A 14,609-nucleotide genomic window follows, 5' to 3' on the forward strand; every position below is an offset into this window, starting at 1 on the left:
GGTCACTTCTTAGAGCTATTGTTTTTCTAATGAGCTCAACTCAGCTCATGCTCTCCATTATGCCAAGAGGAGATGGAGTGAGAGAGCCAGAGTGTGCGGCGTTAGAAAGAGACAGAAAGTTTATTAGAAGAACGGTGGGGGGATGGCGGGTTAAAAAGTGAAGACGAAGTGGTCAAGAGGACAGAGAGAGCACATTATTCAACCGAGAGGGAGGGAAGTTATCGTGGGAGTCAGGGCATGAAACAGGAGAACAAGACAGAATGTGAGAGAGACCATTAAGTACATTATTATGCTCCTATGGGCGATGAGTCTGCTAATACAGCAGAAGAAATTAACTTTACATTTAGCACATCAGAAGATCCTCGCCGGTGCTGAGAGAGAACTTCCCAACAAAGTTATCTCAGTTATCACAGTTCCCTTACAGGGGTCCTGCTTAAGACTGAACTTTGTATTAACAGCTAGAACGAGTGGAAGTTCTTGCATTTTCACAACAGAGGATATGGTGAGCTGCGGTCAGACATCCAGACAGTTTCTTTGTCAATACTAATACAAAATTCTGGGTTTAAAAAGGAGAACTGCAGTATTTTCAACTTGAAACCAATTCGAAGACCAGTCGCACCAAACGGGCTGCAATGGCTGCAACGTGATCCTTTGGGACAACTGCACCTGATCACAGTAGGTCCACTAAAAGAGCTTGTTTGATCCACTGACAGGCTCAGAGTGTTATTCTAAGTGTGTGACAGCATCATGGAAAGGATCCCTACAGAGAGAGACCTGGAAGATCCTTTTGGTTTAACCACAAACAGCACACACACCAGACTACATTCACTAAAACAGGGATTTTAGCTTGCAGAACTTTACCACTGCCTCAAATGGGAGACTTTGGGATTAGTTCAGACACAAACTAGCCCTTTAAAAACACCTAAGTCACACGTCACAAGTCCTGTGTTACATTGCAGCCACTGCAGCCTGCTTTGCAGCTGCTGAATGAGGTGATCTACTGGACAAACTTTTTTTGTACAAACACCGACACCAAAGTACATACAGATATGACCCAGGTTTAAAAATACCAAAGTTCTCCACTAAAACTTACTGTACATCATTTAGCTGCAGAAAACTGATTTTAATTTTATAAAAAAAAATGTTCATCATCCATATCTTATGTGACGATCAAAGTATAAATGGATTAAATCAACATATCTATGGCACGTGGTCACAGTCTATCTGCAGAATGCTTTCAGGGCCATTAGCTGAATTAATAGAGCGCTCTGTCTGTGCGTCATTCTCTGCTTTCTACTGCAAGACACGAATGCTTCAGCCGACCTCCGTTTGGAACGAAGCCACAGGAAGGACACAAACATGTTGACAGTTGGTGACTGGTCGTTAGATGTAATTGGGTGTGACACTGTTATGTGCATTAAAGAGGGTACGCTACAAATGACAGCCTGTCTGAAGGAACTTCTATGCAAAACATACCAAGAGATTCATAAAGTCCGTTTTTGGCTAAAAGTCCAGCTCTAAACTTTAGAATTATAAACCATCTAAGCCAGGGAACATTTATCTGCCAAATGATTATTTTCTTTCCTATCCAACCTAGCAATAATCTACGGGAGAAAAAATATCAACATGCCAGCAGTAATATAAACACCAGAGGTAGTGACTCCACTAAGTCTCCATCTAAGAATCTAATTTAAATTTACAAAATTAGTTTTGCTAATTACAGCTGCAATCATGTATCGCTTTCCCCAACAAAGTTAATAAATGCTGCAAACTAAAAAGAACACATTTAACAAGCAGCTGTGATGAAGAGAGGCGTTGCAGAGCTCGTTAAGACCAACGCAGCAAACTACAGAAACTGCGCTGAGATCTAATTAACAACAATCCTACAGCATAGCAAGGCTAAAATCAAATTATCAGTTCAGGCCATGTTGTTTTTGCCTGATGCGAGGCTTTAATTGCTGTGATATTCATGAAAAGCAAAATATAGCCTCAAGTAGGAAACACAGATAACTCATACACAGTAAATAAGAGTTAGTTGCACTTCTGCTGGTGTGGACTGATGACATTGATCGGTCTCTACTATAAAAAGGCTCCAGGCTCTTATGAAATCAACAGTCTGATACACAGTCTGAGAGCCGGGGAGTGACAGGCCATTAGTGCGCTGATAAATAAAAGAGAAGCAGTTCAGAGATGTTCAAAGACGACTCAATCCCTCCCCTCAACCAGCCATGAATAAACCAGAGCCCAACTCCTCTGCTCTGCCCACACACACACACACACACACACACACACACACTCCATGCTGAGTGATACTGGGCGTAGGTGGACAGTCCAGTCCTCACAGGTACATGCAGAACTCTTCTTGAAAAGTAACAAGGGACAGTTTTATAGTTGGGGATTAAAATATTTAAGTACATTGCATATATATGACCCAGATGTGTTCCCATGCTGAGAGATTTTTCACATCTATTCTTATTCTTAAGACCAGTGTGAAGGAGTTAGGAGGCTCTATTGGCAGAAATACAGTATATTATTCATAGTTATGGCCGTCCTCCACACAGTCCGCCATGCTGCAACACCATTTCTACAGTAGCCTAGAAGGGACAAAAAGTGGCAGCTTAAATGTTATGACGTGAATGTTCTACCTGGAGGAGGTTTGAGAACCCAGATTCTGACAAACGAAGGATCAGTGTTATTATTTAGAGTGTGAGAGTGTGAATCCTCATTGGCCACCATAGGTTCTCCTACATGAGGGGGTGGGGGGGTAGAGGATCAGCTGGCTGCAATCTGAAACCTCACCGCTAGATGCCACTAAGGACCACTCGCTAGGGATGTAACGAAATATCGAATTTTGCAATATTACAATTTTAAAAAAAAGTTGACGCCGTCATTTCACTGAAAAATCGTATCATATTACATTCCTGAAAATCAGCAGCATCAGGTTTTCTCAGAAAGCTGTCAGTGCACCAGGTGCTTGTCCATCAGCTGTAGCAGCTAGTCAGCTTAGCCTGGTGAGTTACAGCGAAGATGGTCACCGCTTAGTGTTCAACTGTGAAGTCAGGTTTGTCTGTGGAAACATCAGAAGTAGCCCCTCAGATTCAGACTGTTTATCACTGCAGATGTGTGACCACAGTCTGTATAGGGTGAAAGTGCTGGAGCATCACCACAGTGTATTTCTGTTTGTCCTGTATACGAGCGCAGGCTGCAGCTGTTCAGGAATTATCAGCAGGTCAGAGGATGCTTACAGTGGAGCATTACTGATATAGGCTGGATGACACACGTTTAGCTACAACATTTAGTTATTTCCATCCACTAAAAAAAAAAAAAAAAAAAGGATTTTACTGCACATTTAATCACCTGCTAATCCACACTGGTTATTATTTTATGAAGACACGTACCAGTACATCTTGTTTTATACAGGACTGGCCTTCAGAGTTCACACAGGAGAAGTTAATGCATTGTTGGGGACCTTTTTTTTTTAGCGGATTAAAGCACATTTGGTGCTCTAGTGAGTGTGTGTGTGTGTGTGTGTGTGTGTGTGTGTGTTCATGGTGATGAAGGATGGCTCACAACAATGGAGCTCTATGGCACAGAGGAATAAGATATCAGGCGCAGATAATAAATATTGATTTGGTTCTTTTCATGGGATTTATGAACCATTCAAATGATAGAAAACACCATCAGCTGTATCCTTTACTGTGTACGGTAAGATCTGACACCATTCAGCAGAATAAGGACAATTTCATCTACACCTGCAACAATTATTGATTTATGGATTAGCTGTCTACTACTAAATTCATTTTCTAATAAAAAAAGTCTACATTTTCTGATTCCAGCTCCTTAAAAGGGTAAATATTTTATGGTTTCTATGTTCCTCTATGATAGCAGAGGTTTGGGTTGTGGACAAAAAGATATTTGAGGATGCCTTGGGCTTTGGGAAACACTGATCAACATTTTTAATAATAAAACTACTGAGGAAATAATCGTCAGCTTAATTGACATTAAAAATAATCCTTCCTCATCAGGTCATTTGTCAGTATTTTGCATCATCTTCTTTACTTCCTGGTTATAAGCAGATCCAGGGAATCTAACAGGTGCCAGACTCAGACGGTGTAACATGAAACATCAGCCAGGTCACACAGAGATTCACACTGCATGGATGACTGCTCTGGTGGCCGAACACGCCGATGTGTCTAACCTTCTTGTGTGCACTGAAGATCCTCCGTAGGGAGTCTGGGTTCTTCTCGGCCGGTTTGCTCTGCGGCGGCCTCCTGGTAACCCCGGCCACCACTCTGAGGCCGTCCTCCGAGAAGTCCAGGACGTCTGCGGACAGAACATACAGGCACCGTCAACTTCTTCATCAGGAAGAATGAATGGAAGTCCTTACTGGATTGTAACTCTGATGTTTTTGGAATAAATTAGAAGGGCTGTTCTGTGTGTTAGAGTAGTTGCCTCTCTCTCTCTCACTCTAACATCACATTCATTTTCACTGTTAGATAATCTTCACGTGTCTCAACATCCTGTTTTCAAAGGACTTACATCACATTAAGAAAGTCATGTACTGTAGAAAGTAAAAACTACAGATTAACTGTTAAATCTCGAATGATTTGAAATGTGAAGAAGTGATTGTGTCTCCCAAATAATGTATTGATTTATGCTCCTACACTGTGTGAACCCCAACCATATAACGCACCAATGGTCAAAATCTGGGTGCAAAGGACAGAGAGGTTCTGTTGTGGTGAGACTACAAAGTGTAGGTACTGTAACCCATGGGTCCCCATGAGAACAGCCTTGTTAGTACATCATGCTCTGTGTGTGTGTGTGTATGTGTGTGTGGGGGGGAGGAAGGGTGTGTAATGTATGCTGTATTGGGGTAAGAACAAAGTGCAGCAGGTCAGTGATGGAGAGGGTGCTTGTGTGTTTGCATATCAACATTACACACAGAAAACGACCTTTAGTATTGTAAAGGAGAGCAACTGTGTGTTTTAACCTGCTCGTATCCTGCTCTCCTGCTTCTCAAAGTTCTTCTTGTTCTCCTTGGCTGGCGGTCGCTCCCGAATTTCCAGCGCCTCGAAGGGATCCGGTGGGTCGTCGTCTGGCACTTCCTCCACAGTAACCACTGGGGCTCCCTTGGTGGCGGCAGCCTTCTTGGCCCTCCTCCTCCCTTTAGAGCCGCCGCCGCCGTCGTCGTCATCGTCTGCGCCGTCGCTGTCGCTCATGTCATCAAAGCCGAAGTATTTGATCTTGTAACTGGATCGTCCGTCTGTCCGGTCTGCGCTGTTCTCCTCCTGATGCGCGTCTGCGTCTTCGAAGCCGAACAGGTCCAGCTTACTGTCCTTCTTAGACTTGGTCTGGGTCGGCCTGAATCTGAGGAAGAAAGACGTGGTTTAAATAGTGCAGTGAGGAAAAGGCACACTTTGCTGCCGAGCTGTAAAAACATATTTAATTAAAGCATCAGTTTTTAAAAGCTTGCGCTCAGGTGGCATCCTGCCGCGAGTCTTCACACCAGTCAAGTGCATTTCTTTGTCTCCAACTTCGGGCTTCAGTAAAATGTGTTCAACATTAACTGACATGAAAGAACGACCTGCCAAATTTTAATTATAGCTTCACAAGCCCCGTCCCTGTTGAGGAAACTAATCTGTTAATTTTCACCCAGGTAATGAAAGCCAACTTAATTAAAAAATTGCTTCTTTCAGAATTTCAAAAATTCAGAAGACCTCCCATGGCGTTAAGAGACCGTCTCACTTTGATGTGCGACTTAGGCAGTTTCGCCCAAATCAAATTGCATTCACAGTCCTTGCCGAATAAAAAAGGGGGATTAAACATTAACAGGCAGATATATTACAGTGGAGTGGACGTACATGACCAAACTGAAACACTGCTTTAACCTAAGTCATGCAGCAAATTCTATAAAAGATGTGAAAACCCTAAATGAGAAAACAGAACTAATTTAAAGTAAACTGCTCTAATTTCTCTCTTTTCATCAAGTTTCTCAGTGGAATCATTCAGGAAGTAGTTCTGACATCAAACAACCATAAACAATGAAAGTGGCATCATTTGGACTCCTTTGCCCAGAGAGGGATGAAACCTTTGCTTTCTTTAATGAGGCAACATTTATTTCTTTCCACACTGTCATAAACCTGTACATTATGAATATCCTATCTGGTGTTTCCAGCCCATTACTGAAGAAATATCAGTGAAATATTCAAGCCTAAGACGTCGTGTTCTTATGGCTGCACCATTTCATCAAATGGAATTATTCTGGTTGTTTTGCTCATCATTTTAGACAAATTTATAAACATTCAGCATCTTTGGAAAGTCCTCCAATGAAAGTAGGTAGAGTTTTGTGGGTTTATGAACTTAGGGAAGCAAAACAATCAGATTAAAATCATGTTTTCTCAAGTGCTAGTCAACAGGAAGGTCCTGTAGATATAACTGATGGGGGACACTCAGTGGCAAAGCTACAATGCAACTTGAAAAAACTAGGAATGTAAAATATTATAGTGATAAATCTACAAGTTGGAAAGTTAGACACAACCATGATGACGATTAATGTCCCAGACTGGAGCCTCATTTAGCTGCTCGTTAGCAACAAAGACCTTTTTAAGACACTTAAAAGATTCAAAAGTTACCAACATATTTCATATCAAAGAACAAAACTTGAAAGTTTCTTAAGCTTGTCTTAACTGACCTTTTTTCTGGCATCTAACCAAAACCCATTCAAAAAACTAGCATCTTCCAGAGGAGGGACATGCTGACCTCTACTTGACAACACTCCACACATGAGAGGAGCCCCAGCCCCGACACCTGCTGTCCTACCTTGTGTTTTGTTGTTCCGTCTTCTTCCGCTGCCATCCTGCCTCTCCCAGCTCCGTCGTACCGCCGGACCCGGCGCTACCGCTGCCACTAGAGGGCGCTGCTTCGGTGCTAAACTCCTCCACTCCTCGGTCCTGGATGGTGACGTTACACATTGACACGGAAGAGGGGTGCAGCACCGTGTTGTCCCTCGTCCTGCCCCGCCCCCGTCCGCCACCTGTCGTCTTATTACTGCCGTCAGACGTGGATTTGGGATGATCTGCGCCAAAAACCGTGCTGGCAAAGCTGCTGGAGTCCGAGAGCTCGCCAGAGCCCTTTTTGTTAGGCCTCCTGTACGTCCGACAGTTAGAGTTTCTCAGAAGTGACGAGGAGGACGACGTCTGGGAGTAGTCCGACGTCTCAACTAGGAAGTCCGAGTCGCCCCCACGGTCCTCGGTCTCACTGGGGCTCTGGAGCCTCGGTGGAGAGGGGGGCTTCTCATTCCGGGTCTGCCCTAGGTCACAGCTGCCCACAGTGACGCCCACTGAAGCCCAAGAGAGCGTGGGGGCGGGGTTGCGTGGTTCCTGGCAGGGCGAGGGCGGACGGAGACCCATGATGGCATCCCAGGAGTCGTAGGTGGACTCTGCCTTGGAGCCCGTCTTCAGGGTGGCGGTCTGCGCCAGGGGCTTCTTATCGCTCTCTGAAGCATTTTGGTACCACGAGTAGCTGTGCTGGGTCTCTGACAGGGAGGAACTCTGCTGGGACTTTGCTACGAAAAAAGGCAAAACAGACTCAGGATCATCATCATCATCATCATCATCATGGGTGCTTCAAGATCATAAACAAGTGTCTGTATGTTTGAGTTCCCTTAATAATGGATTACTCATATAAGTAAATGCTACAACCACCACAGCTGACCTTTAAAACAACAAGAAAACCTTCAAGACACAAATACAACTCTGAATGCTGATATACTAATATGCAACACCACTGTAATAATACTACTAATAGACTATACACAGATTTTAACATTTACAGGTTTTACAAATATGCAATAGGAGTGTAACTAATGATTGTTTTCATAACTGATTCATCTGTATTTTCTGATTCATTCTTTTGGTACTTCAGAAAATAGTGAAAACACCCATCACTAGTGTGCAGAGCCCAAGGTGATGTCTTCAAATAGAAAAGCAGCAGGAGCCAGAGAATGTTGGATCAATTGACTAATCGATCCATCTACACTTTGTTTAAAACACTGATGTCAATAATCAATGGTGCTCTAATGTTGTGTTCTCTGAACTCGGCCTACTCATCTGAACAAATTAGATCATTTCAGCATTAAGAGGGAAAGAAATGGTGATATCATGGGTGCTATTAATGTTCATGCAAACTTATTGAAGTCATTTTTTTTTTTTTTTAAATCTGTCCAGCTTTGAAAAAAAGCAGCAAAGTTTTCCAACCTTTTCAAAGTATATTCGTACTGAGCAAGTTGCCTACAAAATAGTTTCTGTTACAACACTGAGCCCACAACTGCTCAGCAGAACAACATTGTAGATGTTGTACATAATGTTTGCACCATTTCAAAGCACCGTTACACTCTGAAAACAGGTTACACACACAAACACACACACACACAGTTTGAACTGCTACCAAGCTACACACCAAACAGTCATTTACCAGTTTGTGGTTTTCTTCAAGAGAAATCAAAAGGGACTGGAGCCACTTGCAAGGACACCACACAGGCTCTGTTTATTAGCAGCCCATGGCCGTTTCTGCCTTCGCAGATAAACCGGGCTCGTTACTCTGAGCAAAGACAGGAAATTGCTTCACAGTGTAACATCAAAGAATATGTGTATCTGCTCTGTAGTTGTGGTTTTTCTGGAAGGCTGTGGTGTGGGAGTGTACGTGTAGCAAAGCTAGAAAGGAGGCCAACTCGCTACTTCACTCTCTTCAGACCTTCTTCGATGAAAAATAAAAAACAAAACAAGTGAGGGCATTTCCCCCTTTAGGTCAACTGCTCCAGAGCATCTATAACAGCGTCTTGGTGCTAAAACGAAAGGGCAGCTCAGGCCGTTAGAGGTAAATGTAAACTGTGGAGTACTCAAGATCAGCTAGCAAGAGATGGGAGACCTGGACAATCCTGAAACCTCAAACGTCCTTTCTTTGGGTCAAACTGAGCTTTTTTGCAAAATCTCTGCTCTGGTGGGAAGATAGCACCTCTAAGACGGGGAAGCCTGATCAGTATTTGCAGACAACATATCCTCCAAAAAGGCCACAGACAGCAGGAGACGTGAGCAGATGACAAAAAGTTCACTTAAAGTATACTATGGTCCTATTGAGTCGCCTGTCAAGCCCTCAGCAGCTACAAACCTCTTTGCAGAAGTGGCCTTTAGGAGAATCTGACGATCACGTTGGTCCCTATTGAATATGCACATGCAAACATCACATCCTGACTTCTGAGGAGCGTAAGATTTCTCAATACTAGGATGCTATCTGACGTGGACAAGGATGATTCTGCAGCGATGCAATCTTAAAGTGAAAATAACAGCCTACACAAAATTGCAGCCTACTGACGTTGAAAGCTGATTTTCCGGCAAGCTGGACAATTACGTTGTCAAGTTGCACTGAATAGTGGGTCAACGTCTGGCGGCAAGGCAGAGGCGCTGTCAGCTTGGCCATCTAATCAGAAAATCACCCAATCTGTGGCAGGTCTCACAGCACAGGACCTGCTGCCTTCACACCTCTGCTGATTACAGAAATTCAGATAAGCTCTCGCTCTGATTTTCAGAAACCAAAAAGCCTGGCTTGGCTTTCTGTAATAACGCTCTATGTTGACAGTACTGCAAAATGAATGCACGATTAACAAGCTCAGTTCTTCTTCTGCAGATTGTTCAGATAGCAAAGTAGGGACCTGCCTGTGTGACACACTCACACTGGGAAGCATCAAGGCCACTCTGCTAGAAAACTGGCTGCACTGCTCATGATGATGATGATGAGAGAGGATTCACACAAATGGAAAATAACCATCATAAAATGGGTGACTAGAAGAAACCTCATCACAAACAAATCTAATTCTAACTTCACCTTAGGGAGGACACCTTAGGAACCTGCACAGGTGGCAGTTTGGATGTATGGCTTTGGAGACAAGATGAGACTTGATGTCAGGGTGTGTGTGTGTGTGTGTGTGTGTGTGTGTGTGTGTGTGTGTGTGTGTGTGTGTGTGTGTGTGGGTGGACAGTTTGCAGTTAAATGCAAATCAAAAAGTGCACAGGGTTTAACAGCCGCCAAGCACCAAATACTGGTGAGGTAGATAAAACAGGAAGTCTCACAATTCATGCCTTCAAACTTAGATAGCCACCACCCTATTTTTTGTTTTTGCTACAGCTGAGTGTTTTTCATATTGAATAATAGTCCTCAATAATTTAATCAATCCTTTAAATATCAAAATCTAATGGCCACTAAAAATGACCTGAGCCCAAGTAAACCGAAGCAAAAAAAAAAAAAAAAATCAGTGTGTGCTATATTGAGTGAAAAAGCTGAGTTCTCCTGCTCATGGAGGCGTGTTGGCAGCGCCTACATGTACCAGGATGCACTGAGAGCTGCCCACAGCCCCAGCCTCTCTCCTGCTGCTCTTCTTTGACTGTATTCTCTGGCTCAAACGAGTACAGCTGCAGATCCCAGTCAGCCAAAACCCTCTAAAATGTGCCCTTGTCCATAACATTGTAAGCTAAAATAACCTGCACTGCTGATGCTGGAAGAACAGAGCGTGCAGCAGGAGAACATGGCCACCACCAATTAACGACATCTACCATCAACGCTGATTGAGCATCCACATAAAACATGGTGACATTTGTCTTTAACTCTACAGTGACAATACAGTTCAGCTCAGTGTTACACCATGAAGCTGAAGCCTGGACAGAGAACATGTAGCGTTAACTAGTCGTAAAGCAGTTCATGTTTGTTTTACAGCTACATTTCTCACAAAGTCCAGCCTGCACCACAGAGACACTGATCTAAACACAGAAAGCACCCATTTAACGAAAGATTCAATGGTAAATGATGGAAAGTTGTGGAGAGACTCGTCATTACCAACAAAATATTCAAGTTCAACGCACTTTTAAACAGCAGCAGCACCCAACAGCCACCGTCCACCTGAGAAAGCACCTCTGCTCACACGGCTCCTGAAGCACGTCAACATATCATTCACTGCAACCGCTGGCCTCTGTTTATTTAGTGTTACACCATGTTTCTCCCTCCCTCACAACACTGTGCATCAGGAAATGTTTTCGGTGTTTTAAAAAGGAGAACAGCGTGGTGGATTTGACAGCTGGCGTACGAGGAGCAAGCAGACGATGCTTTGGAAAAGGGACAGGGCTTTAGTCAATCACTCAAAAAATACCAGACTGGCCTCAATCATCAGCCTGCGGGTTCGCTCAGGACGTCCGGTAATGCAGAACACAGTCCACTAAATCAGCCTGATCAATTCAACTTCAAAACTTAATGCACAATTTTAGATTCTGAAACACCAATCCAGATTTACCAAAACAGAACTGAAATTTATATTTCCTGACAAACAGCTTGAAGACTGAATGCCCACAGGCTGCAAGCACCGAATGTACACGGACTTATAAATGAAGCCTCGCTGCTCTATTAAAGTACTGCACTAGTATTTGATTGATTATATATCCTGCTCTCTCATCACTTTTAGAATATATTGTATATAATTATGAGCTCAATTTGTTTTTTTCCCCTGGAATATATATATATATATATATATATATATATAGTTCAGTGGCATAAATTCTGTTAAAAATGAACAGTGTCTCACAATCTTCATGAATATAAACATCAGTCTGAAAGCAGCAGCAGTCAGCTCTTCAGTACTTTATCAAAGGGGCTATTTGGCCAAGGATTTTATCATATTTACTGAGTCAACATCGCCAGCCTCAGTGAAAAGATAATGCAGCCGTGTTTCAGTTGAACTTCGGTGTCGCTTTGGCTTCCCTTCAATACGGCTCGGTGTCCTAACACCGTGGAAACGCCACTCTGAGCTGAAGTGCTCACTGAGGCACAGCTTGTTGTTCAGAGCCAGTTGGAGTGGCTCGCGTCTCTGGCAGGTGGCCAGCAGTGGTCACGGAAAGCTGAGGGCAAGTCAAGCTGAAAGCCACCACAGTGACAGCGACCGGCTGTGACAGGAGGAACAGTAAAACTGACTTCGCAGATGATGCTCGGTCAAACATTAAATCACTAACTTCCAAAAAAAAACGAAGGAAAACCACTTAAGGAGAGCACAAGCCCCTGTCGATTGTGTTTGACACGTAAATAATTTTATGCAGAGCTGCATTAGTCTGCAGATTTGTGCAGTGCGTTGCGATGGCTGCGCACTGCTCTGATAATGCTCGGTGAAGACTGTAGAAGTCTTGCGACCTTCGGCATCACAGGGGATCAACATGGAGACAAATACAAAGTCCACAGGAGCTTTTGTCTTATAGAGGTCACTGAGTCTGTCATCTGCAGAGCCAGAATTCTGTTAGCATCTGTGAGCCATCTGATTCCATCTTTTCCCCCCACATAGGATTTTTTGTTTTCTGCCAAAAGTGATGTGTGCGGTTAACACGAGACTCAGGATGTCTCCACACTGAACCGCCTTATCTGTCCATCTGAGCTCGTCTTCAGTCCCTTTTCAATGACAATTATGAATCATGGCCGATCCAGATGTGTTTCCATTTTGACGAGTAACAAAGTTCAGAGGGACTTTTTCCAACTGACACGACAACGACAGCAGACTCCAGGAGACATGTTATTATCCACGTTGTATTAAAAAGGACACTCAAACACAAACTGAGAAACATTTAAAACATCAAATTCAGCCCATTCAGTGGCTGCACTCAGTCATTGTTATGGGCTTTTAAAAGCAACTGATGCATTTCTGTTCTGAAACCGTAACAGCTGTTGTAATGACTTTGCTGAGTAATTCACTGTTCTTTTTATAAATCTAAAGCGGATATCTTTGATTTTTTTTTTTTTTTTTTTACTGTCAGTGAGATTAAATTAGTGTTGCTGAGACACCACTTTGAAATATGATAACCTCTTAAGGGCATCTAACATTATTTTATAAATTATACATTTTACAGATCAAACAATTAACTAAATGAATCAATAATGAGTAAATACATATGCAGCCTTAGTCCAGAAGTACCCAAGCTTTAAGGTTTCAAATTCTGTGTGTTACCTATAGCAGCACTGCTGCTGTTGAAGAACCGAGCTGTATCCTCCATCACCCTGGGCTGGTTCCTGTCGTTGCTCAGCCATGACGCCCCTCGGGCCGACGCCACAGCGCGAGATCCTCCCTGGAGGCTGGACCTGCTGCCCGTGTCCAGAGAAAGGCCCGGCCTCTCAGCCTGGGGCGGCTCTGCTGAGGCCGGCTTGGCGGGTGACGACTTGTTGCCGCTGCGAGATGACACAGGCTTTGATTCCTCATCACTGTCGAACCCAAACGGATCCTCGAAGCCGTCTCCGGACGGTCGGGGTCTCTTGTAAACCCCCAGGACAGACTCGTTCTTGGGAGCCCCGGCGCGCTTGGAGCCCACCTTGGCCTTGTAGGTGGTGTCACCCCATTTGGTACTAAGGGTGCCTCTCTTGGTGGACAGAACCTCGTCGAACTTGGACGTGCCCTCTCCCCCTTTGCGGCTGTAGGTTTTACCAAATCTGGATGTCATTGTTGCATCTGGATCATATTCTCTAAGAAAAGAGGACAAGGAGCAGAAAGCACAGCACATTGTTTCACTTTAACATTTTGCTATTCTCTTAAAATCCTACATGTTTGTATTGATGCTGAAATGTGAGCAGCAGCAGCAGCAGCCAGTGTCAGTCATGTCCACAGATGAGTTGATTACTTACGTAACGTTACAGAACCATTAATACCAGTCCACAACACAGAGGCCTGAATGTTTTTGCTCACAAGTGAACAATAAAATCAGTCATTTCTTAAAACCCCTGTCTAAATTTTATTTAATTTATAACAATTCCAACGCAGAAAGGAGCAACTAAGTGTGATAATTAACTGAAAATTAGCTAACAGCTTGAGTTCTTCTCAGCCAGCTGGTTTGACAAAACAAGGCTAACATTAGCATACCAGCGAGCTAATGGCGCTAAGTTACTGATAGCAGCTCTGGAGGATGCTAGCAGAAGAATTGCTGGAGACACAACAGAAGACAGTGATGAAGTGACAAATCTGACAGCGTATCGGTGTAATGACGAGGCGAAATGTGCGTCAAGTACAAATACAACACGCTGTCTTAAGATAGCATCAACGTTAGCTGGAGTTTAGCCGTTAGCATTAGCAAACAGCTCACTAGAGGAGACAGGAGCCGTCACTCCAGCAAACTGCTAGCTTCGAGCTAACAGCTAACAATAACTACAAATTGTCATCGCGTCGCGCCACAGCCAAAACACCCGAACACGGAGCACTTCCTCCCGCGGAACCAACATTGACTGTTTTCTGGATTTGCACTTACTTGGTGAGCTAAAGGGCCGATCCGCACAAAACGCTCTCCAGACCCGAAACGGCCGATAAAGTCGCACAGGACCGGGCCTGCTTCCCTGACTCAAGCTGCCCTGCACAGTATAAACAAGGCCGAGCAGGCGCCGTTAACGGCAAATTGGCGGCTTCGAAACACAACGGGGAGACTAGCAGACCCGGACTGTTGAGATGGGGTTCGGTTTCTACAACAAGCTAAAGAAATCTGCTCCTATTTTCAGGCTGAATTGCTCTCGATTGTTTCCTCCGGGTTGCGACGAAGGCTTCCATTGGA

At 43.9% G+C, this 14,609-nt stretch overlaps 1 protein-coding gene across 1 annotated transcript in view; it reads right to left on the bottom strand.

Annotated features, from left to right (window-relative positions):
• Positions 1-14,609, bottom strand: part of waplb (WAPL cohesin release factor b) — a 28,185-nt gene extending 13,576 nt beyond the window's left edge. The window contains exons 1-5 of the mRNA XM_070851701.1: positions 14,313-14,609; positions 13,028-13,536; positions 6,820-7,564; positions 4,991-5,367; positions 4,199-4,323 (exon numbers count right to left, since the gene is read on the bottom strand). Of these exons, the coding sequence (XP_070707802.1) occupies positions 4,199-4,323; positions 4,991-5,367; positions 6,820-7,564; positions 13,028-13,514 (1,734 nt within the window). The 5' untranslated portion in view covers positions 13,515-13,536; positions 14,313-14,609. The remainder of the gene's footprint in view (positions 1-4,198; positions 4,324-4,990; positions 5,368-6,819; positions 7,565-13,027; positions 13,537-14,312) is intronic.

The sequence above is a fragment of the Pempheris klunzingeri genome, chromosome 20 (genome assembly GCF_042242105.1).
Source record: "Pempheris klunzingeri isolate RE-2024b chromosome 20, fPemKlu1.hap1, whole genome shotgun sequence".
Classification (NCBI taxonomy): Eukaryota; Metazoa; Chordata; class Actinopteri; order Acropomatiformes; family Pempheridae; genus Pempheris; species Pempheris klunzingeri.